Source organism: Rhinoderma darwinii, chromosome 4, assembly GCF_050947455.1.
Source record: "Rhinoderma darwinii isolate aRhiDar2 chromosome 4, aRhiDar2.hap1, whole genome shotgun sequence".
Taxonomy (NCBI): Eukaryota; Metazoa; Chordata; class Amphibia; order Anura; family Rhinodermatidae; genus Rhinoderma; species Rhinoderma darwinii.
In genome coordinates this window covers 152,270,061-152,291,061 of record NC_134690.1, presented here as the reverse complement: position 1 = coordinate 152,291,061, position 21,001 = coordinate 152,270,061, and the positions used below count along the sequence as shown (strand labels likewise).

General features: G+C 41.3%; 1 protein-coding gene across 22 annotated transcripts in view; it reads left to right on the top strand.

Annotated features, from left to right (window-relative positions):
- Positions 1 to 21,001, top strand: part of DLG1 (discs large MAGUK scaffold protein 1) — a 247,776-nt gene that overhangs the window by 26,022 nt on the left and 200,753 nt on the right. The window contains exon 1 of one of the 22 annotated variants that reach the window (XM_075861731.1): positions 2,436 to 2,981. The exons of the other annotated variants lie outside the window; for them this stretch is intronic. Within the exon in view, the coding sequence (XP_075717846.1) occupies positions 2,952 to 2,981 (30 nt within the window). The 5' untranslated portion in view covers positions 2,436 to 2,951. Of the gene's footprint in view, positions 1 to 2,435; positions 2,982 to 21,001 lie in introns of those variants that run through there. 22 annotated transcript variants of the gene reach the window in all.

Below are 21,001 nucleotides of genomic sequence, written 5' to 3'. Positions count from 1 at the left end.
GGAGAGGAGTGCATGACGCTGATTGGTCAGCATCATACACTCCCATGTACAACGCCCACTTGGTCTAAAGTAAAAATACACCCACTTGGGCATTAAGCAACTCATTAGCATAAATCTAAAATCGCTAATAAAGTGGTAAAAATAGATAGTTTTTTCCAATAAAAAGCACTGCTGTCACCTATATTATAGCACCCATCTCCTTATGTATGAGATAGGGCACTTATAATGTGGTGACAGAGCCTGAAATCCCAATATCATTGTTCATATATGGAGTCCCCGGCCAGAGCATTGGTAGCGCTCTCTAGCCGGGACTCTGGAGTTGGAGAAGCCTCTCTGCCCGTGGACTCTGGAGTTGAAAGTCCCTGACATCCCTTTCCATATATAGATTGTGACATCAGGGGTTCCTCCAAGAGCGGAATCCTCGGCTAGTGATACATTGTAGCTCCTGACATCACTGTCCATGTATGGACAGTGACGTCAGTAGCTCTCTGCCCGGGGAGTTTGGGCGACATATCACACTGTATGCTATCCGAATGGCACCCGATAGCTTTCACGGACCCATTCACTTCAGTGGACTCTGATCCGTGGAGAGAGAACATGTCGTCCTATCTTTCCACCGATCACGGATGGGACTTGGTCGTGTGCAAAAGCCTTAATACGGCAAGTGGTGGCAGTGTTTTGTAGTGGTTTGGGGTCCGCTTAACTCATTGTTAGCCTAATATGGCGGTAGATTGAAAGTGGAAAGCTGAATAACTATTTACAGTTGCATCCAAGTCACGTATCCCGTGAGTGGTGATTGTGAAAATTGTTGCATGGCATGTCTCACCAACACATACCATGTCCACAATTCTACTAAAGGCCTTCTGTTATGAGTTTCTTTAGTATGAAGCAGACCACGAATTAAAGTGGATAGTTGTGCGCAAGGCTTTACTTTCCCAATAGGTGTTTTTTCATTGCCATTTCATTAACACACCTACTGGTTTGAAATTTACACTTGACTGCAATAGGTGCTATTAAAGTATATACAATGTTAATTGGGTTTGTTAACTTTAGCAGTGAATCTGCTTATTGCCATGACTGTGAAAATGTAGAAAAGTGTAACATCTCAAATGCTGAGGCATGGTTAACTTCTAGAGCAAAATGGGCCAATAGTTTAGATATACTTCTGCTTCAAATTATACTTGTAAAAGGCTCTGTTTACAGCACGTTGGGTTCATACTGTTCAGGTATATGGGAAAGAATGGATGCACATATGTATTTTCAGGCATATGTTCAATCATCACACAACAGTGGAACGCCAATCTATTTGACCACTGAAAAAAGTCAGTTTATGGAACGCTTGTATGCCCACCTAGAGCTGCCGTAGTGGGTGAATAACAAGCAACAGGAGATTAGGTGCTTTGAGGGCCCAGAAAACGTTCCTATTTGCTTAGAATCAATTGTATGGTATGTATGGTATGTATGTATGTATGTATGTATGCGCTATTGTTTCCGTGAAAAAAAACAAATGGAAATCTAGCGGATCGGAGACAAACTGAAACCAAACAAAATACCATTGCAATCAATGGTAATGCAAACGGAAACAATATTTTCCGGTTTGTCTTTCAGTTTCTGACTCTTTCACGTCAGCGTTGGGTTTCCAAGTGTTTTTTAGGAAATGATGAGATTTTGATCAACTTTTTACCGAGGACTTGCAGGTTTGTGTACTGGTTGTGAAAGGTTAGGAACAGGCATATGTGAGATGGCCAGAGGAACTAGTGATGACACGAGAGGAGGAGTGTCCGGATCCACTGTAGTAGTTGTTTTTTTTTTTGTTTTTTGTTTTTTGCCTGGTACCAGTCTACCTGATGGAGATCAACATGAAATGACAATATCAGCGGGTGATGATACATTTTACTATGGTTGTGAGGGTATGGTCTAACTTTGCAGCAGCCAGAGCCCAGCTCGCTTGCAGGGGCCGCACGATTTGCCACCGCATTCGGGTGGTATCGGCAGCTTCTATGTGGAATCGTACCCTTACTTCGGAGCTTCGGATATGGAATAATGCCCAGCTGGGCAACTTGGTATTCTGATTGCAGCCACCTGTTATCACTCTGCAATTGACTTTTTTTTATTTGGGGAGTTGGTGTCTTTCCGAAGCTGGAAGGGTATTCCTGTTTTGACAAATTTTATTATTTATTTTATTTTTGGTAAAATTACTTTTTTTTTTTTTTTTTAAATCTGGATGTGTTGGTAGAAGTATCCTCTTATTGTAGTTGGGAAAAATAAAGCAATTAGATATGGATAAAATATATACATAGATATAAATGAGAGATTTTATGTTTTGTGAACTAAATGTTAAATGCTTTATCACTTGAAGTACTATAAACTCCCCTCCTTAGCAGTTGCACATGGAATATTCCGTTCATTCTGGCCAAGAAAGTCATTGATCTTCAGGCTGCAGAAGCCGCTATGGTCGGATACTGATCTTTGTGTGTTCTGGAGCAGTTTTCTCCCTGTGCCTACATGGACAGGAAGGCGTTCACCTTTTTTCTGAAGATGCTTTATTTATCGGGACGTGCAAGATCACAGCTTATTTTATACGGTGTTTTAGCATATGACTCACGAACATCATGTCTTTAGTTCTGTGAGAGGAGGAATTAATGAAGCGGCATTTCAATTGCTGTGGAATAAACCCTGGAATACAACTTTCTGAGCTCTTTCCAATTTGCCTAAACCTACACCTCTGAAAAATAGATGAGCTTTACAAATCGGTCACTTTTTGTCTCCTGTATTGTTGCAGAAGCTGCTCGGGTGTTCTTTTCCCTTCACCTTCCTGCACTTTTTCACCCTTAGTGGACGGCTGCAACCGGTTTTTACGGTTGCGCCTTTAACGGTCATGCAGTATTTAGATTATGTTCATTTAATTTCACCTACTTAAGTAGTAAGAATGTGTTGAAAATGTGTGAACGATGGACTGCCTGTGCATTGTGACTACCAAGGTAAGCTGTGATGATCTGTTTTTACTATGCATGTGCAATTTAGATTTACAATTGATTTCCAATCACTTGTGTGCTTTATATATATATATATATATATATTTTTATAATGCTTGTAGACTAGTAAAGGATCAATAATTTGATGTCTGATAACTAAGTCATTTCGAAGTTATTTAATGTTCACAAGTAATGTAATAAACTGTTCTTGCGCTGGACTTCCATTTCTCTTTAAAGCAACCTACAGAAATTGTCTCTCTCCTGCCTTTCCTTCACTGCTTGGCTCCCTCTTGTGACACAAATGTTGCTATGGCAGACTGAAATGTTCACCTTAGGAACACTTCCAAAAATGATCAATGGAGACTGCTCCTCTTCCATGGTTCCCTCTGCTCCTCTTCCATGGTTCCCTCTGCTCCTCTTCCATGGTTCCCTCTGCTCCTCTTCCATGGTTCCCTCTGCTCCTCTTCCATGGTTCCCTCTGCTCCTCTTCCATGGTTCCCTCTGCTCCTCTTCCATGGTTCCCTCTGCTCCTCTTCCATGGTTCCCTCTGCTCCTCTTCCATGGTTCCCTCTGCTCCTCTTCCATGGTTCCCTCTGCTCCTCTTCCATGGTTCCCTCTGCTCCTCTTCCATGGTTCCCTCTGCTCCTCTTCCATGGTTCCCTCTGCTCCTCTTCCATGGTTCCCTCTGCTCCTCTTCCATGGTTCCCTCTGCTCCTCTTCCATGGTTCCCTCTTATGATATACGTAATGAGGAGCGCTTTAAAAATATTACGTTAAATAGCAATTGAGGCAGTCATACATTTCGGCAAACCTCCAGAGAAATTTTCGCAGCAAATTACATAGTACATCAGAAAAATGCAGGAAATGAGTCCACTTTCCACAGCAATAATTGACATGCTGCGAAACTAAAATTACACACTGCAAGTGAATTTCTGGACGGAGTTTTTGTCTGGAACCTTTTGCAGGGAATGTGCAAAATATTATTTTAAGAGATTTTACAAAACTTTCTACGTATACTTTTGTTTTAATAAGTCACTCACTATATGGCACTTTTTCCGCCTCTCAAACCCTATTGAAATCAACGGGAGACGGAAAAAAAGTCACGACCGACCGCAGCGTTTTTGGCAAAAGCCGCTCGTAGTTTTTAACTTTGCCTTTTGAAGAAAGAGGTAAAAAAAGTGCTGCAACAAATGCCTGTGGTGCAAAACCACTAAAAAAAAAAACAGAGCTGATTTTTCCAGGCAGTATTTTCTAAAGTCTGTGTGAGTTATTTTTTGTTTTGTTTTTATCTTTTGGGGATTTTTTTCAGCCGCTAATAAACTATTCCCTGAAGTTTTATAATATGTTTGTTCCTTTATTTTAATAATATATATATATATATATATATATATATATATATATATTTATATTTTTTATTTTTTTATTTATTTATTTATTTTTTTATTTATTTTTTTTTTTTAATTTATTTATTTTTCCATCTCTTGGCTTGCAATATTTTTTTTTGGACCGTGCATTATTATGTTTGTAGTGATAGCATGCATTTTCATTTTTAATCAGACAATTGATCGGTTGTATAATTGGGTATACACATACGAGATCTCCCGGCTGACCGCTACCTCCTGCAACTCTCCATCAGAATGGATGGTTATGATGGGTAGAGGAGGATAAGGCACTGTCAGAAACCCCTAATGGTGCTTGTCTCAATCTAATATGTCCAGTCCTTTATGGCCCTAATGAAACAACATAACGTGTCAGTGGACGAGTCTTCCCTTTTTTTTTTTTGGTATCTTTCTAAAATGAACTCTATTAAAAGGCTTTAACTAGTTATTGCTAATGAGAGAAAGACGCACATACTTTAAGAGGGGTATTTATTAACCTTTCTATGCCATAGGAAATTTAATAAACACTACAAAAGTTGTAGTTTGCGGTAAAAATGTTGACTTTAGTGCCATTTCGATGCTCACAACCTGGTTTTCTAAAAGTGAACTGGAGCTTGGTGACGGGCAGGGCATGACACTAATTTTTTTGCCGGAAACCCTCATCATTTATAGCCGAAATCCATGCGAGATTCTAGCTGGTTTAGATTTCACTCTGGCGCACGGACAGCCGAAGATGCAACTAATTTATTTATAGGCATTGCGCCTGTTAAGTATGCCGCATCTTACTCCTGCGGACTTTAAGCTAAGGCTGGCGTATGAGATTTAAGTTTTAGTAACTCTGCCCCAAAGTATGAACTTAGCCTAATTTTCTGGTTTTGAATAAAATTCAGAGATTAGAAAACCGCAGCTGCCACTTTCCAGAAACCGCTCCACACGTGTCCCTGGCCTCTGTCTGGTGCTGCGGTTTAGGACCATTGAACTGAATTGGGCTAAACTGCAATATCCCGTACAAGGGCTAGAGTTGTTTACTCGGTTTCTCTAAGGCTGGGTTCGTACTGCATTTTTGTGGGTGGAAAATCTGCCTCAAACTTCCATTTGGAAGTTTGAGGCAGATTTTCCTCTGCCCGCACGCCGATTTTCGCGGCATTTTTAGCCTGCGGCCATTGAGTGCCGCAGGCATAAAACGCTGCGAAATACGCTTTCTCTGCCTCCCATTGATGTCAATGGGAGGTCAGAGGCGTAACCGCGCAAATATAGGGCATGTTACTGCTTTCACACGCGAGCCGGTTTTACCGTTCGCTGGAGAAAACCGCCTCTGGGAAGCGTTTTCGGCCGGTTTTTGCCGAGTTTTGCCGAACAAAGCATCCATGGTTTCTACTTTCATGAAACCCCATTAAATACAAATATACCACCCATTTCTTCTCAGCTCTACAAAGATAAAAAAAGGCAAAGCTCACAGTTTTGCTGCGTGTACGCTTTTGCGGCATTTTTTAATTTTCTTTCTGTAGTTTGTCTTGTGGAAAATTGCAGCACAGCAGTCTAAGGGAGTATTTACACGAGCGTGTGCGTTTTGCGTGCGCAAAAGGCACTTAACAGCTCTGTGTGTCATCACCATATGATGCGTGGCTGTGTGATTTTCGCGCAGCCGCCATCATTATGACACGATTTGTAAACACGTGGTGCTTTTCTGTTTTCATTCACACCTCTTACTGCTATTGCGCGAATCACGCGCGTCCCACGGAAGTGCTTCCGTGTGGTGCGCGTGATTTTCACGCACCCATTGACTTCAATGGGTGCGTGATGCGCGAACAGCACAGAAATATAGGACATGTCGTGCGTTTCACGCAGCGGACACACGCTGCGTGAAAATCACGGACTGTCTGCACTGCCCCATAGGCTAACATAGGTCTGTGCGACGTGCGTTGCACAGACATATTACATGCTCGTGTAAATCCTCCCTAAACATGTGGGTGATTGTTTGGGTGTTCTAGAGTGAATGGTTATTTACCTGCTCTGACTAACATTATTGGCTCTTAGGCTGGGTTCACACGACCTATTTTCAGACGTAAACGAGGCGTATTATGCCTCGTTTTACGTCTGAAAATAGGGCTACAATACGTCGGCAAACATCTGCCCATTCATTTGAATGGGTTTGCCGACATACTGTGCAGACAACCTGTCATTTAAATTGACTGCCTCGGCAAAGAAGTGCAGGACACTTCTTTTCAACGTAATTTGAGCCGTTCTTCATTGAAGTCAATGAAGAGCAGCTCAAGATTACGGGCGTCAAAGACGCCTCGCATAATGCGAGGAGGAGCTTTTACGTCTGAAACGAGGCAGCTGTTTTCTCCTGAAAACAGTCTGTCTTTTCAGATGTAAAATACAGTTCACGTGTGCACATACCCTAAGGCTTCAAACACAGTTTTTGGGAAGTTTCCTGATAAAATCCTAGCCCGCTCACTGACAAAATATATAGCTTCCGTATGAATATATGGAGGTTAATATTTTAATAGGTTGTCTAGCCATGACGGCCCGTGTGTTGGACCCCTGCTATGAATTCCATCTTCCCTAAAGGTGGCCATACACATACAATAGCTGTTGGGGCAACAACTATTCTGTCCGGCCTCCCCATACACACTCGGTCTGGCCGAACGTGCGTGTATTCCCAATGAAGAGTTGAAATCAAGCTTCAACCAGCGGTTTATCTGCCTTGAGAACGAAGGATGGGGCATGTTGAAATTCAACATACCTGTCGTCCCCCCCCCCCCCCCCCCCCAACATCTGCTGAACGAACGTCCGCCAAATATCTAATCGGCGGGTTTGGCAACGTTAGTCTGCTGTGTATAGCCACCTTAAAGGGAAACAAGCACGTTGAATAATGCAGTCCGTTCTACGGGCAGCATGTTATAGAGCAGGAAAAGCGTCACACTTTGAAATATACTGTCGTTTTGTGGGGAAAGATTCAGTACTTTTTGTAATTTTATTGTTCTAAATCTCTGCTCGTTCTGGGTTTAGGAGTCTAGTGGGCGGCCTCACGCTGTGTGCATACAGAGATAGCTGTCCATTATTGTGTTAGACCGCCCACTGGACTAAATCTTCCCCCACAAAATATTTCTCAATCTGTTCAGTTCCTGATGCGCTATAATATGTAACCTGCTGCACGCGGATTGGATGGCGTATTTTAACGTGACCGGTTCCTTTAAATAGGGCACATCGGAAGGGGTTGTCATTTTTTTAAAATAAAACAATGTTCAGAAATGAGATTTATTTTTAGAACACGGTCTTCATTTATCGTTAAAATAAAGACGTTTGAGAGCACTTAAATTGTCATTCAAATGTTGATATTGATATTTTTATTTGTAAAACTGGTTCCGACTGTTAATTTTACATACTTACAGATATTAATGCAGCTGTCTTTGATGTAACCGTTTCTGTTCTCATACTGATTTATACAGACATGGCTGAGCTTTGTTTCCACGTTAAAATAAAGCTATCGTCGTCGTACAAGTAGCTCTGCTGCCCTCCGCAGGATGACTGAGATAATGCATTTGCTTGTAACATTTTTATAAATAACCTGTTCTTACGGTTCAGCAGCTAGTGGTATTACACAATCTATCTGATGCTGATGTTCTAAGGACACGTTCGATAAATTGGAAATTGCACATTGTGAGGATAAAGTGGGAGAATTCATGTAATATATTTAAATAATGTTTACATAGTCTAAGGGGGAAAAAAAAGACACATGTCTTTTATTATCGGAGTATAATTTTATATAATTACATAAAATAAACATAAAACTTGCACTTAGTCACATTAAGGCTATGTTCACACGCTTACTAAAAAACGTCTGAAAACACGGAGCTGTTTTCAAGGGAAAACCGCTCCTGATTTTCAGCCGTTTTTTTAAACAAAGTCGCGTTTTTCGCTGCGTTTATGGCCTTTTTTGGAGCAGTTTTTCTATAGTCAATGAAAAACGGATCCATAAATGGCTCAAGAAGGGACATGCACTTTTTCGTGGGTGTTTTTTTTACGCTACAGTTCTTAAAAACGGGCGCATAAAAAAAACAGCCAGTCGGAACAGAACGCCGTATTTCCCATTGAAATCAATGGGCAGAGGTTTGTAGGCGTTCTGCTTCCGATTTTTTTTCTTCTGGCCGTTTAGGGCCCAAAAAACTGCCGAAAATAAGCAGTGTGCACATACCCTTACAGACAGCCATCTGTAACTTACGTATTTCTGAACACACGGTCCTTTGTCATGTCTTGCTCCCTAAGTATATACTTTAGTATAATTAATATGCACTTTGTTACTCTTGGGGCGAGTATGTCTTGGCAATAACTTTTATTCTTGTTTTTCTAGTTTCATTGGTTGAAGAATACAATATGGGCAACTAGAAAAATTGCATGTGAATTGTCTCAATAATTTTTTCTGCTTTAGTGACTATTGTTCAGTGACTATTTCATCAAAGAAATTTGGGGGGCTGAATGTAGTTGTCTACATGACCCTTAGCTGCTGATCGACACCAGTTTTTTGGTGGTCATGTAATTCAGTCCTCTTTGCGTAGCAGGGATTGACATGCTGCGGTACGAAAAACCCCCCTCCTCCGGTCAATTTCTGGTCGGAAATTTTATGCAGCGCGTGGATGAGATTTGTTAAATCTCACCCACTTTGCTGCTACTGTATTCTGCGTATTTTCCGTCCGCAATTCCGATGGAAAATACGCAACAATTCCGCTACGTATGGACAAGCCTTAAAGAGGCTCTGTCACCACATTATAAGTGCCCTAACTCCTATATAAGGAGATCGGCGCTGTAATGTAGGTGACAGTAATGCTTTTTATTTAGAAAAACTATTTTAAACCACTTTATGAGCGATGTTTAGCTTTATGCTAATGAGTTTCTTAATGCCCAAGTGGGCGTGTTTTACATTAGACCAAGTGGGCGTTGTACAGAGGAGTGTATGCCGCTGACCAATCAGTGACCAATCACTAGCGATATAGTTATATCGTTATGTGCAGCCACATACACAAACACTAACATTACTACAGTGTCCTGATAATGAATATACATGACCATCCAGCCTGGACGTGATGTTTATTCAGAATCCTGACACTTCTGACTCTTTTCTGTGAGATTCCAGCAAGGCAAGCGTAATCTCGCGAGATTACGATATAACCTGTCATTTCAAACAAGATTACGCTTGCCTTGCTGGAATCTCAGAGACGCTACAAACATGTCAGGATTCTGAATAAACATCACGTCTAGGCTGGTAGTGATGTATATTCATTATCAGGACACTACAGTAATGTTAGTGTATGTGGCTGCACATAACGATATAACTATATCGCTAGTGCAGTGTAAATAAATGGAGAGAAGTGCATGACGCTGATTGGTCACTGATTGGTCAGCATCATACACTCCTCTGTACAACGCCCACTTGGTCTAAAGTAAAACACGCCCACTTGGGCATTAAGAAACTAATTAGCATAAAGCTAAAAATCGCTCATAAAGTGGTTTAAAATAGATCGTTTTTCTAAATAAAAAGCATTACTGTCACCTACATTACAGCGCCGATCTCATTATGTAGGAGATAGGGCACTTATAATGTGGTGACGGAGCCTCTTTAAGTGTTCTGTCTGAGTAAACTTTCCGTTTGCCAAGTTGGATTTTTGTGCAGTTTTTGGTGAATGTAAGTTTTAGAAAAAAGTTGCATCAAGGTGAGTATACATTTGTATTTTTTTAATAGATTACATTTTGTTCGATTTAAAAAAAAAAATGTTAATTTATTATTTTTTTTTCAAATGCAGATTTTAGTATAAGCATTTTAACGGGTTTAATATACATTTTTTTGAACATTTTCAGATGACGACCACTGGATGTTGCATTCTCCGCATTTGTTTCAGCGTTTTTTACACTTTGCACACTTCTTTTTTTTTTTTTTTTTTTTGTTACAAAGTTGAGGCTTCACACGTTTTTTTCTTTTTTGTGTTGCATAAAGGTAATTATGATTGTTACCTATTAGGTAGAATTTTTACATTTTGGAAGGTTATCTGCTTTCTGAAAGTATCTAATGTACACCGGAGCTGTTCCCACACCAGTGACGGGTGTCGGCTGTATATTACAGTTTACATCCAGCTGCAATCGCCAGGATAAGACCGGGTTCACACGAGCATGTTCGGTCCATAAAATATGGACCGTATGTCGGCCGCATTTCCCGGACCGAACACACTGCAGGAAGCCGGGCTCCTAGCGTCTGTTATCTATGACGCTAGGTGTCACTGCCTCTCCGTGGAACTACCGTCCCGTACTTAAAGCATGATTACTGTATGGGAAAGTTTTCCTGCAGCGAAGCAGGGACTCTTAGCGTCATAACTATGATGCTAGGAGCCCGGCTCCCTGCAGTGTGTTGGGACCGGTAAATGCGGCCGACATACGATCTGTATTTTACGGACCGAACCTGCTTGTGTGAATGTCGCCTAAGAGAAAACTCACGCCTTTGATGTTGCGGTAATCTAATTGGTTAGACAAAGGGAAGGAGCTCCCTCTGTTACCCCAGGTGGTGGGATTGCAGGGTGCTGATCGGTTGCTATATAGTCATGGAAGTTCCCCAGGCCTGACAATGCTATATGCGTATAAGGATCTTTCGTCAAGAAGTTCTTTACCCCAAAATGGTGCCAATAATAATTTGGTAAAGATATGTGCATGCAGACATAGGCATAAGTGACAAGCGTGAACTCTGCACTTCTTTAACTTATTTTTTCTTAGAAGGTGTTTTGCCTCTTCGGGTTCGTCCACACGTAGCAGGCTTTTACGAACGTGCAACTGCTGCAATACCCGAATGTATTGCATCTGCGACAAATGACCCACGTCGGTGACAGCCTTGACATGCTGCGGACTTGCCCTGATTTCCACACACATTTCTTTTCCTGCTACATGTGGATGGTGTATTGAAAATGTGTTTCTCCACACGCAGGGCACTTTAAATTACATCTGCAACGTGTGAATTCACCCTAAGGGTATGTTCACACGGCCTATTTACGGACGTAAATCGGGCGTTTTTGCCCCGAATTACGCCCGAAAATAGCGCCTCAATAGCGCTGACAAACATCTGCCCATTGAAAGCAATGGGCAGACGTTTGTCTGTTCACACGAGGCGTATATTTACGCGCCGCTGTCAAATGACGGCGCGTAAATAGACACCCGCGTAGAAGAAGTGACCTGTCACTTCTTTGGCCGTAATTGGAGCCGCTATTCATTGACTCCAATGAATAGCAGCGCTAATTACGGCCGTAATGGACGCGGCGTTCAAGCGCCTGCACATGCCGGTACGGCTGAAATTACGGGGATGTTTTCAGGCTGAAACATCCCCGTAATTTCAGCCGTTACGGACCCCCGCCGTGTGAACATACCCTAAGGCTCTGCTTGGGTCAGACTTTTAGCCAAAAAGCATATACATATATATATATATATATATATATATATATATATATATATATATGTAACAAATGTTTTTTTTCCCAAGATGTAGTAGGTTGCATCTTGTAAAACCTACTACTTTTATTGTACTGGAATTGTGAATTTGTTGCTGCGAGATTGTTGCCCCTCCTTCAGAGCAGCCAGAAGGCTTCCAGTTCTCCCACTGCTGGTCGTCTTGTTAGAGGATGTGTGTTCATGTGCACACTGCAGCGAGTGGGTCACACATTATTATTTTTATTATATCTGAGGATGTGTATATTTGGTAAATGGTGACTCTTGTATTTATTTTTTTTAAGATAAATATTTCTGTTTTTACGTGGAGGAAAGCAGTCGGTTTTTGTTTTTCTGCTATTGTATAGCCTTATTTAGGTAAATGTCGAAACCAATAAACAAACAATTGCAAAGACATTTTCCTGGACTTCTGCTGACCGACAGACTAGGATGTCCTGGCTCCGAAAAATTCTCTTCCAACATCAAAAACTTGGACTGTTTTTCTCCAATGCTTTGCCATTGCAAGGTGGCGTGTAACAACAGTACAATTTCTTTAATGTTTGGTTGTAAGGTAAGTATCCATTTGGCATTATTTCATTTTTACATCACATTCTTTTCTCCGCATCAGTCATCCCAAGAAGCTTTTATTATTTTGTTTTATTTTTTATTTCTATTAAATAGAACCGTGTTAATATGCTTATTGTTTAGAGTACTCTTAAATGTGTTAAATGTTGTAGATTTATATTCATGTTTTATAAGTGAATTACTTTTTTATTTTTTATTATTTGTATGATGTGACAACATTGGAATGACATACAGGTTTTGCAATGCTTTGTGACTTTGTCAGAAACAATTAGGGGTGACTGATTTGGTTCTGTGATTTTGAAGGACTGTTATGATCATATTTCCTATCACAAGGCTTATTAGGGAATTGTAGTGGTCTTTAAGTATGGCGTTTTTTTTTGTTTTTTTTTTTATATGATTAGAGTGAAAATTATTTTTATTTGGTTAGCAGGGTCTGTTATCAGGAAGAAAAAAAACTACCTTTTTATTTCTCAATGGTTATATTTTACAATAATGTAATATAAGTATGAAACTAAAGTTAAATGTTTATTTTTTTTGTATCCATAACTTTAAGGCTATGTACACCTTTTAAAAAATGTTTAACTTTTTTTTTTTTTTTTTTTAATAAAATGCCTGATTGGGTGGGTGCAACTTTCAAAACACTTTATTAAAAATAATTTTAACGTTTTGAGATACAGCAGCTCTGTATTCTGTTTACAGAGCAGCTGTATCGTGCGCGAAGACCTGAATCTGTCAGGTCTGCGGGACTGATGGGTTCAGTGAAAGCGGGTCCTGTCTGTCTAACACGTAGGATCCACCTGTAATCTCTCACATCTAAGTTATGAACTTAGATGTGATGGGATAGGGTCAGTTCACTCATTGTGTAAATACTGCGGATTTTCCGCAACAGAATTTGCAGCAAATAGTGTAGCAGCAAAGTGGATGAGATAAAAAAAAAATCTCCTCCATACTCTGCGTAAGTACTGAACAGAAAAAAAACGCCCAGAAGTTGACTTGTCGTGCGGAATTTTATTTTGCAGCCATGTCCATTGTATTTGCGTAAACGCTGCTTATTTGTTGCGGGTTTTCCCCATTGAATTCAATGGGGAGGTAAAATCCGCAACCAATTGCAGTTGTTGCGTTTTTTTGTGGCAAGTTCACATCAGTCCCGCCGCAAAAAAAAACAAACCATCTTATACTTACCCTCCTGGGATGACTCTTCATACCGTGTGACCGCTGCATACAATCACAGGCTGCAGCGGTTTCCAGGGATGAAACGTCATCCCAGGAGGCCGACCTGTAGCAGGCCGGCTACGTGCTGCAGTTTTTCACAGCGGACATTTCTTATGCTTTTACGAAGTGTATCTGCCCTGTGTGAACTCTGCCTACCCGCTCGATCCTGCGTGTCCGACACGCCGGACCCGCTGACACTGAACCAGTTAGTGCCGCTGACCTGACGGATACAGGTTTCAGCGCTAGATACAGCAGCTTTGGGATACAGCTGCTCTGTATACAGAATACAAAGTAAAAATAATTTTTAATGAAGTATTTTGAAAGTTGCACTAATCACACTGACCTTTTTATTAAAGTTTCAAAGGTGTACATAGCCTTTTAAATCAGTTTCCTTAAAATCGACTGAAAAGGCAGCAGATATCTGTGACCGTTGAGGATAGTTGAGTAATGCAGCCATTTTTGACAGATGCGAGACATGTTCTTTGTCTGTGGTTTACCATCAAGTAGCCTTGAATGTCTAATCTGTGGAGAACAGTGTTTTGCAGGGTTGAACTTTTCAGCTGTTCTCCTGCATGACCAGACATGTCTAACTTACAGCCATCTCTTGTTCATGGATACATTTTATATCCTGTAAGGTTATGCTCACAATGGCACAGTTTTTATAACTGGACCCACGAGGATGCTGTGCTAAATCTGTTGTACAACAGACCCAAAGAGTGGCAGGGGGACCCCACTGACTTTTTTATATTGGGATCCGTTGGGGCTCCGTTTAGTTTTTCGGTCCATTTCATGGCAGAACTAGTGCTGTGATTTTCTAGCCCTCAATAGTGACAGAGCCCCTGACCTCCAAATGGCAATGTGAACCGTGCCTAACTTGATGGTTTTACATAGGAAGTGACTGAACTCCAATCCCTGTTTAGGCACTTTTTACAAGGGCCAATGATTGGGCAATCAAGCGTTCATATGAAGGCCCATTCTTGATCACTGCCCTGTGTAAACAAAGTAACGATCATCCGATGAACGAGCAAATGTTCGTTCATCGGCTGATCCTATCATTTATGCAGCAGAAAATACACAACATTGAAATTGCAACACCAAGAAGGGTAAGCCATAAGGTAATGCAAATCGAGGAAGTAGCAGGTGTCGCTAAGATCTTCAAATGATCAATTTTAAAGCACCCTAGCTCCAATCTGTGACCTGTAAGGGGGTCATAATAACTAGATTGAAAGCAAAGTTTTTTTTTAGCTGCATGAAACCTCAATCGGATCATGTGGTGTGGGATGATTGTGCGATGCCTCCTATTCATCGATGTGCCAGTTATCGGCGCTTGTCGCAAACGGAGAGGGACAGACTCCTTGAACTAAGAGACCTTGGCTTATCACTCCGGCAGATCGCTACTTGCCTAGGCCCAGATGTCACACTGTTTAGCGTTACGTGGCCTGGAGGTTGGGAGAACTACAACTAGCGGAATGACAGCAAGAGGTGCGTGGAGGCGAACCTCTGCACGGACGAAACGTCTGATTGGAAGAATGGCGCGTAGTGATCCATTCTGTACTGCAAGGGAATTTGGACATCGCATCCTAAGCCTAGGGCGGCAGCCAGTGTCGACACGAGCCACCAGAAGGTATTTTCAAGACATAGGGCTACGAGCCAGACGTCCAGCTACAGGTGTTCCATTGACTACACGACACCGCTCTCAAAGGCTTTCATGGTGCACAGCAAGACTGCAATGGAAGCTGGAATGGAGGTCTATCCTCCTCAGCGACGAGTACAGCTTTAGTCTCTGCACAGTGATAGCCAGAGATTAGTCTGGAGACCACGTGGGCAACTCCATGAAGAGTCCTGCACAAGGGAAAATCACACCTGTCCTACTTCTGGGGTAATGGGGTGGCATAATGTACGGTAGCCAGACCCCTCTAGTATTTCCAGTACGCAAACCGCTTGACGTTACATTCATTTGTTCGTGGAACAAGAGGTACGGCCATTTTTCCAGAGTGTTCCGGAAGCCATTTTTCCACAGGACAACACCAGGCCGTATTTTGCTGGTGCTACTCTGAGCAACATTCGTGGCCAAGATGTTCTACCATGGCCTGCAGCATCTCCAGACTTGTCTCCCATCAAGCATGTCTGGGATGTCATTGGTTGGCAATGGCAGACAGCTGGCAGCAGCCATTCTTGATTTGCATGCCCAAGTGCATTGTGTGGCATTGATAGCATGACAAAATGTGTAAGTGCGTATATTTCTGCGCGTAGTGTAGTGCTCATACTATATACTGAATAAATCAAGATGTTTGGAATATTTTTTTTCCATTTTTTTAAATTATCATTAAAATGTCTATTGATCCTGTGGTTTCCATAATTCTAAAATATTTCCTTCTTGGTGTTGCAATTTCAATGTTGAGGAGTGTATTATCGTTGTTGACAAACAGGGAGAAGTACTGCTGACATGATGGAAATGCATCTGGACGAGCGATCGTAGTAATGATTGCTCATCCCCATACGTTACTGATGTGAAAGGAGCAAACGAGCGCCGATCAACGAGCTGTCTTGTTGATCAGCATTCGTTTTTACGGCCCATTATTTAGTCAATCCTGGACAGTTTCTTCCCTGCGTATTTGTAGAGAATTTACTGATTGGGTGAGGGCAATATGCTTAAAGCGTAGCTAAACTTTCGCAAAAAAAAATAATATAAACTGCTCTTATGTCCCTCTATGTGAATACATTACTCCTAGCAATTTTTTTCACTTCAAAGTACCTTTTTTGCAGCTTTTTTTCTTGTGAAACCGTCCATCTATTTTCTCACATTTCCTGATTCTGGTAGTTGCTAGGGGCGTGGTTTACTGTGTGTGATGTTACGATATGTCTATCTTTCATGGGCAGTGAACTCTGAAGTGATAACTACAATACTGTGAGCGAGCACTGAGCTATGCACAACATATATATATTTTATATATATGAGATGGAAATATCTCTGCACACTCCAGAAGAAAGGAATCAGAGTTTTTCTTTTCACTTTCCATGGCAAGTGCAGGGAAGATAAGACAGGACGGCAGGGTGCTTGGGGGGGACGGACAGACGGAGCAGTCCTAGTCTTATCTGATGCCAATTAGCAGCTCAGATTACAGTGTCCTGAGACTCTTTGCCGAAGGGAAGGTGGGGGGAATCATCCAGGCACACAGACCAGTGCACACAGTCTTTTCCATGCGCTCTGCTGCTAGAGAACTGTGTAGTGTATAGAGACCTTCCTGACGTCACGATGGGGGCGTGCACATCTGACGTCAGGATGGGGCCACCACCCACCCGTACTCATAGGCAGCACAATTCGTACACTGATACATTCAAACGGTGTACGGATTTTTGCTAGCAACAGGAGAAATAAAATGTGGTAGAAAACTCTCATAGTGGCCATTTAAAACACATATAACACAAAAAGGAGCACAATTTCATTAATAAAGTATATTACAAATTATATTTATATTACACATACTGCTAGAAAATAAAAATTTGATTGAACGTTTAGTTACGCTTTTAAGAGGTTTTGCGCTATCTGGGATCTTCGGGTCACCTTACTCTCCAGCACTTGCATATGTTTGTGGGGACACGTACGTTTTTATATTTTAATATATTGCTATTAATTAATTTATGTACTGGTATGTAATAGTGTCACCTCTATGGATTCTGTATTATTGCCTGATTTGACTTGGCGTCATTGCTGCCCATTACGGCTTTCTTCTTTAATCTTTTTAAAATATGTGGTTTTTTGTATACGATAAAGTTGTAATTTTGTATATTGTAGCAGTGTGTGTGCGCATGATTTTTTGTAGGTTATATTAGGGCTGGGCAAATATGACCTAAATCAAAATCACCGTTAATTGAACATATAACCTCGATTACGATTAATAATAATTTAGGCCACACTCTGGCTGGGCAATTAATCGAAAAATAACCGAAACCGAGAATCAGCGCAGATAACGGACGTCAACTTCGCATCTTCAGTTTTTTCGGTTTGGTTACTACATGCAGCCAAGCCTCTGCCGTCAGTAATTGTATGCTATCCAATTAGAAGAGGGTGAGCGGCAACCGCATCAGAGTGGAAGCGTTGGGGGGGGGGGGGGGGGGTGTGAGCGGCAGCCGTAGCTGAGATGCAGCTGACATGTGCATCGAGCTTGGCCTGACCACCTCTGGGGACGTACAGTATGTGAAACAGGCATGTCATTCCTCTCATCAATTGCTACTCTTCAATGTTTCTGTACTTTTCTTGATGCTGAAAAGAAGCTGGGTAGAAGGACCTCTAAGATTAAGAACACACTGTTCAGGAAGAACCTGACTTTGAGATGCCTCAGCCAAGTGTTAGTGGAATGGTATACTACTGTATATAATATATTACCCCCTGAGCCTGGCTGCTGTATAATATATATGCTGTATGTATACCCCTGGCTCTAAACCTGTATACTAGTAGTATACAGCAGACTCTGGGTCAGAAATAACTGAACTAAGCTCTTTAAGAACTCCAGTGTGTAAACCATCTGGTCCCAGGGCCTTGTGTACATTTATTTAATTTAGCTTGGACCATATCAACATTCATCCAATTCAGTATATTAACAGCATTGGCACCGGCTACATCAGCTGTTCTTTCTTCTGTTGTATATACAGAGCTAAAGTACCCATTTAGTAAGGCCTCATGCACACGACCGTAGCCATTTGCACGGCCGTGATTTTTGGATTGGATGGCCGTGGAGTGTCAGCCGTGGGCCGGCCGCAAAATGCGGGCCATGCACATGGCCGGGTGCATCACTTTCTATAAGCCTTTTTTTTTCTGTGGTCCAGGCTTCTGGGCCATGCACGGACCGTGGAAACAGCTGTCGTGTGCATGGGCCCAAAGAAATGAATGGGGCTGCAATTCTCCCGTGGATTTTTGGGGGAATTGCAGCCGCAAAAGCACATTTGTGTGCATGGGGCCTTACTCTGCCTTCTCTTGATCCCCCTGTGACCAACTCCCCATTACCACTATTTAGGGGTTCTACATGTTCAGACCTTGGCATTTTTGCATTTATATACTTGAAGAATTTTTGGGGACTTGTTTTATTGGCCATCTGCATTTCACTTTGTATTTGTGCTGATTTGATTTTATTAAGCTCTTTATAATTTATAAAGGCTACAGCTGTACCCTCAGATTTGTATTTTTCAAATGCCCTTTTTTTTTGCCATGTATTGCCCTTTTTACAGAAGGTGTAAGCCATGTGGGGTTTAATTTTAGTAGTTTTATACTTTTTTACCTAATAGGAATAAATTTATAAATTTGTACCATTATTTGACATTAGTTCTAACCAGTCTAGATCCTGAATTGCAGCCCTCTTCGTGGGGAAATTGGCCTAATTAAAATTAAGGGTTAGTACATCGGGATTCTTGACGCGGAAACCGCGTCGGAAAACGCGCCAAAAAACAGCCGAAAATTACTCCTATTGATTTCAATTGGAGGCGGTGGCGGTTTTCCCACGAGCGGAAAAATTTGCATGGGAAAAAGAAGCGACATGCCCTATCTTCGGGCGTTTACGTCTCTAACGTCTCTAACCTCCCATTGACCTCAATGGGAGGCAGAGAAAGCATATTTCGCAACGTTTTTGCCCTTTGGAGCTCAATGGCCGCGGGCGAAAAACGCGGCAAACGGCGTGCAGGCAGATCAAAATTCCCAAAAACTGTGTGAACATACCCTTAGTGATTTTGCCCTCCCAGCCTGTTTATTTTATACAGTATAGTTAAAATCGAACCATATTGTGAGCATTGAAATATTTATCCCGAGTCTACTGTATACTACTGTATGTAATATACCCCCTGAGACATCCCCAATAGTGCCTTCTAAAAATAATAATATACCTGCTCACCTAACTCTGTTCTAACGACGAGTGGAAGAGATCCCTGTAGTCCTCTAGTCTTTGCAGCTCGGCGCAGACCGGCTCGATGACGTCACTGTCTCACGTCTGGCGATACATAGTGTGTGTGTGTGTGTGTGTGTGTGTGTGTGTGTGTGTGTGTGTGTGTGTGTGTGTGTGTGTGTGTTTTTTAAATTTCTTTATTTTTTTTGTTATGTTTCATTAGTCTCCCCAGTGCACTTAACCCCTTCCCTCTTTAGCCACTTTTGACCTTCCTGACAGAGCCTCATTTTTCAAATCTGACGTGTCACTTTATGTGGTAATAACTCCGGAATGCTTTCACCTATCCAAGCGATTCTGAGATTGTTTTCTCTTGACACATTGGACTTTAAGTTACTGGCAAAATTTGCTCGATATGTTCAGTATTTAATTGTGAAAAACACCAAAAATTAGCGAAAAATTGCAAAAATTAGCATTTTTCTCAATTTAAATGTATCTGCTTGTAAGACAGGCAGTTATACCACACAAAATTGTTGCTAATTAACATCACCCATATGTCTACTTTAGATTGGCATCGTTTTTTGAACATCCTTTTATTTTTCTATGACATCACAAGGCTTAGAACTTTAGCAGCAATTTCTCATATTTTCAAGAAAATTTCAAAAGGCCATTTTTACAGGGGCCAGTTCAGTTGTGAAGTGGCTTTGAGGGCCTTATATATTAGAAACCCCCAAAAAGTCACCCCATTTTAAAAACGTCACCCCTCAAAGTATTCAAAACAGCATTTAGAAAATGTCTTAACCCTTTACACATTTCACAGGAATTTAAAGCAAAGTAGAGGTGAAATTTACAAATTTCATATTTTTTTGCAGAAATAAATTTTGAATACAATTTTTTTTATAACACAGAAGGTTTTACCAGAGAAATGCAACTCAATATTTGTTGCCCAGTTTCTGCAGTTTTAGGAAATATCCCACATGTGGTCGTAGCGTGCTACTGGAATGAAGCACCGGCCTCAGAAGCATAGGAACACCTAGTGGATTTTGGGGCCTTATTTCTGTTAGAATATATTTTCGGCACCATGTCAGGTTTGAAGGGCTCTTGCAGTGACAAAACAGTAAAAATCCCCCAAAAGTGACCCCATCTGGGAAACTAGACACCTCAAGGAAATTATCTAGGGGTGTAGTGAGCATTTTGACCGCACAGGTCTTTTACAGAAATTATTGGAAGTAGGCCGTGAAAATTAAAATCAACATTTCTTCAAAGAAAATGTAGGTTTAGCGATTTTTTTTTTTTTTTCTAATTTCCACAAGGACTAAAGGAGAAAAAGCACCGCAAAATTTGTAAAGCAATTTCTCCCGAGTAAAACAATACCCCACATGTGGTCATAAATGGATATTTGGGCACACGGCAGGGCTTAGAAGGGAAAGAGCGCCATTTGGCTTTTGGAGCTCAAATTTAGCAGGAATGGTTTGAGAGGCCATGTCACATTTACAAAGCCCCTGAGGGGACAAAAC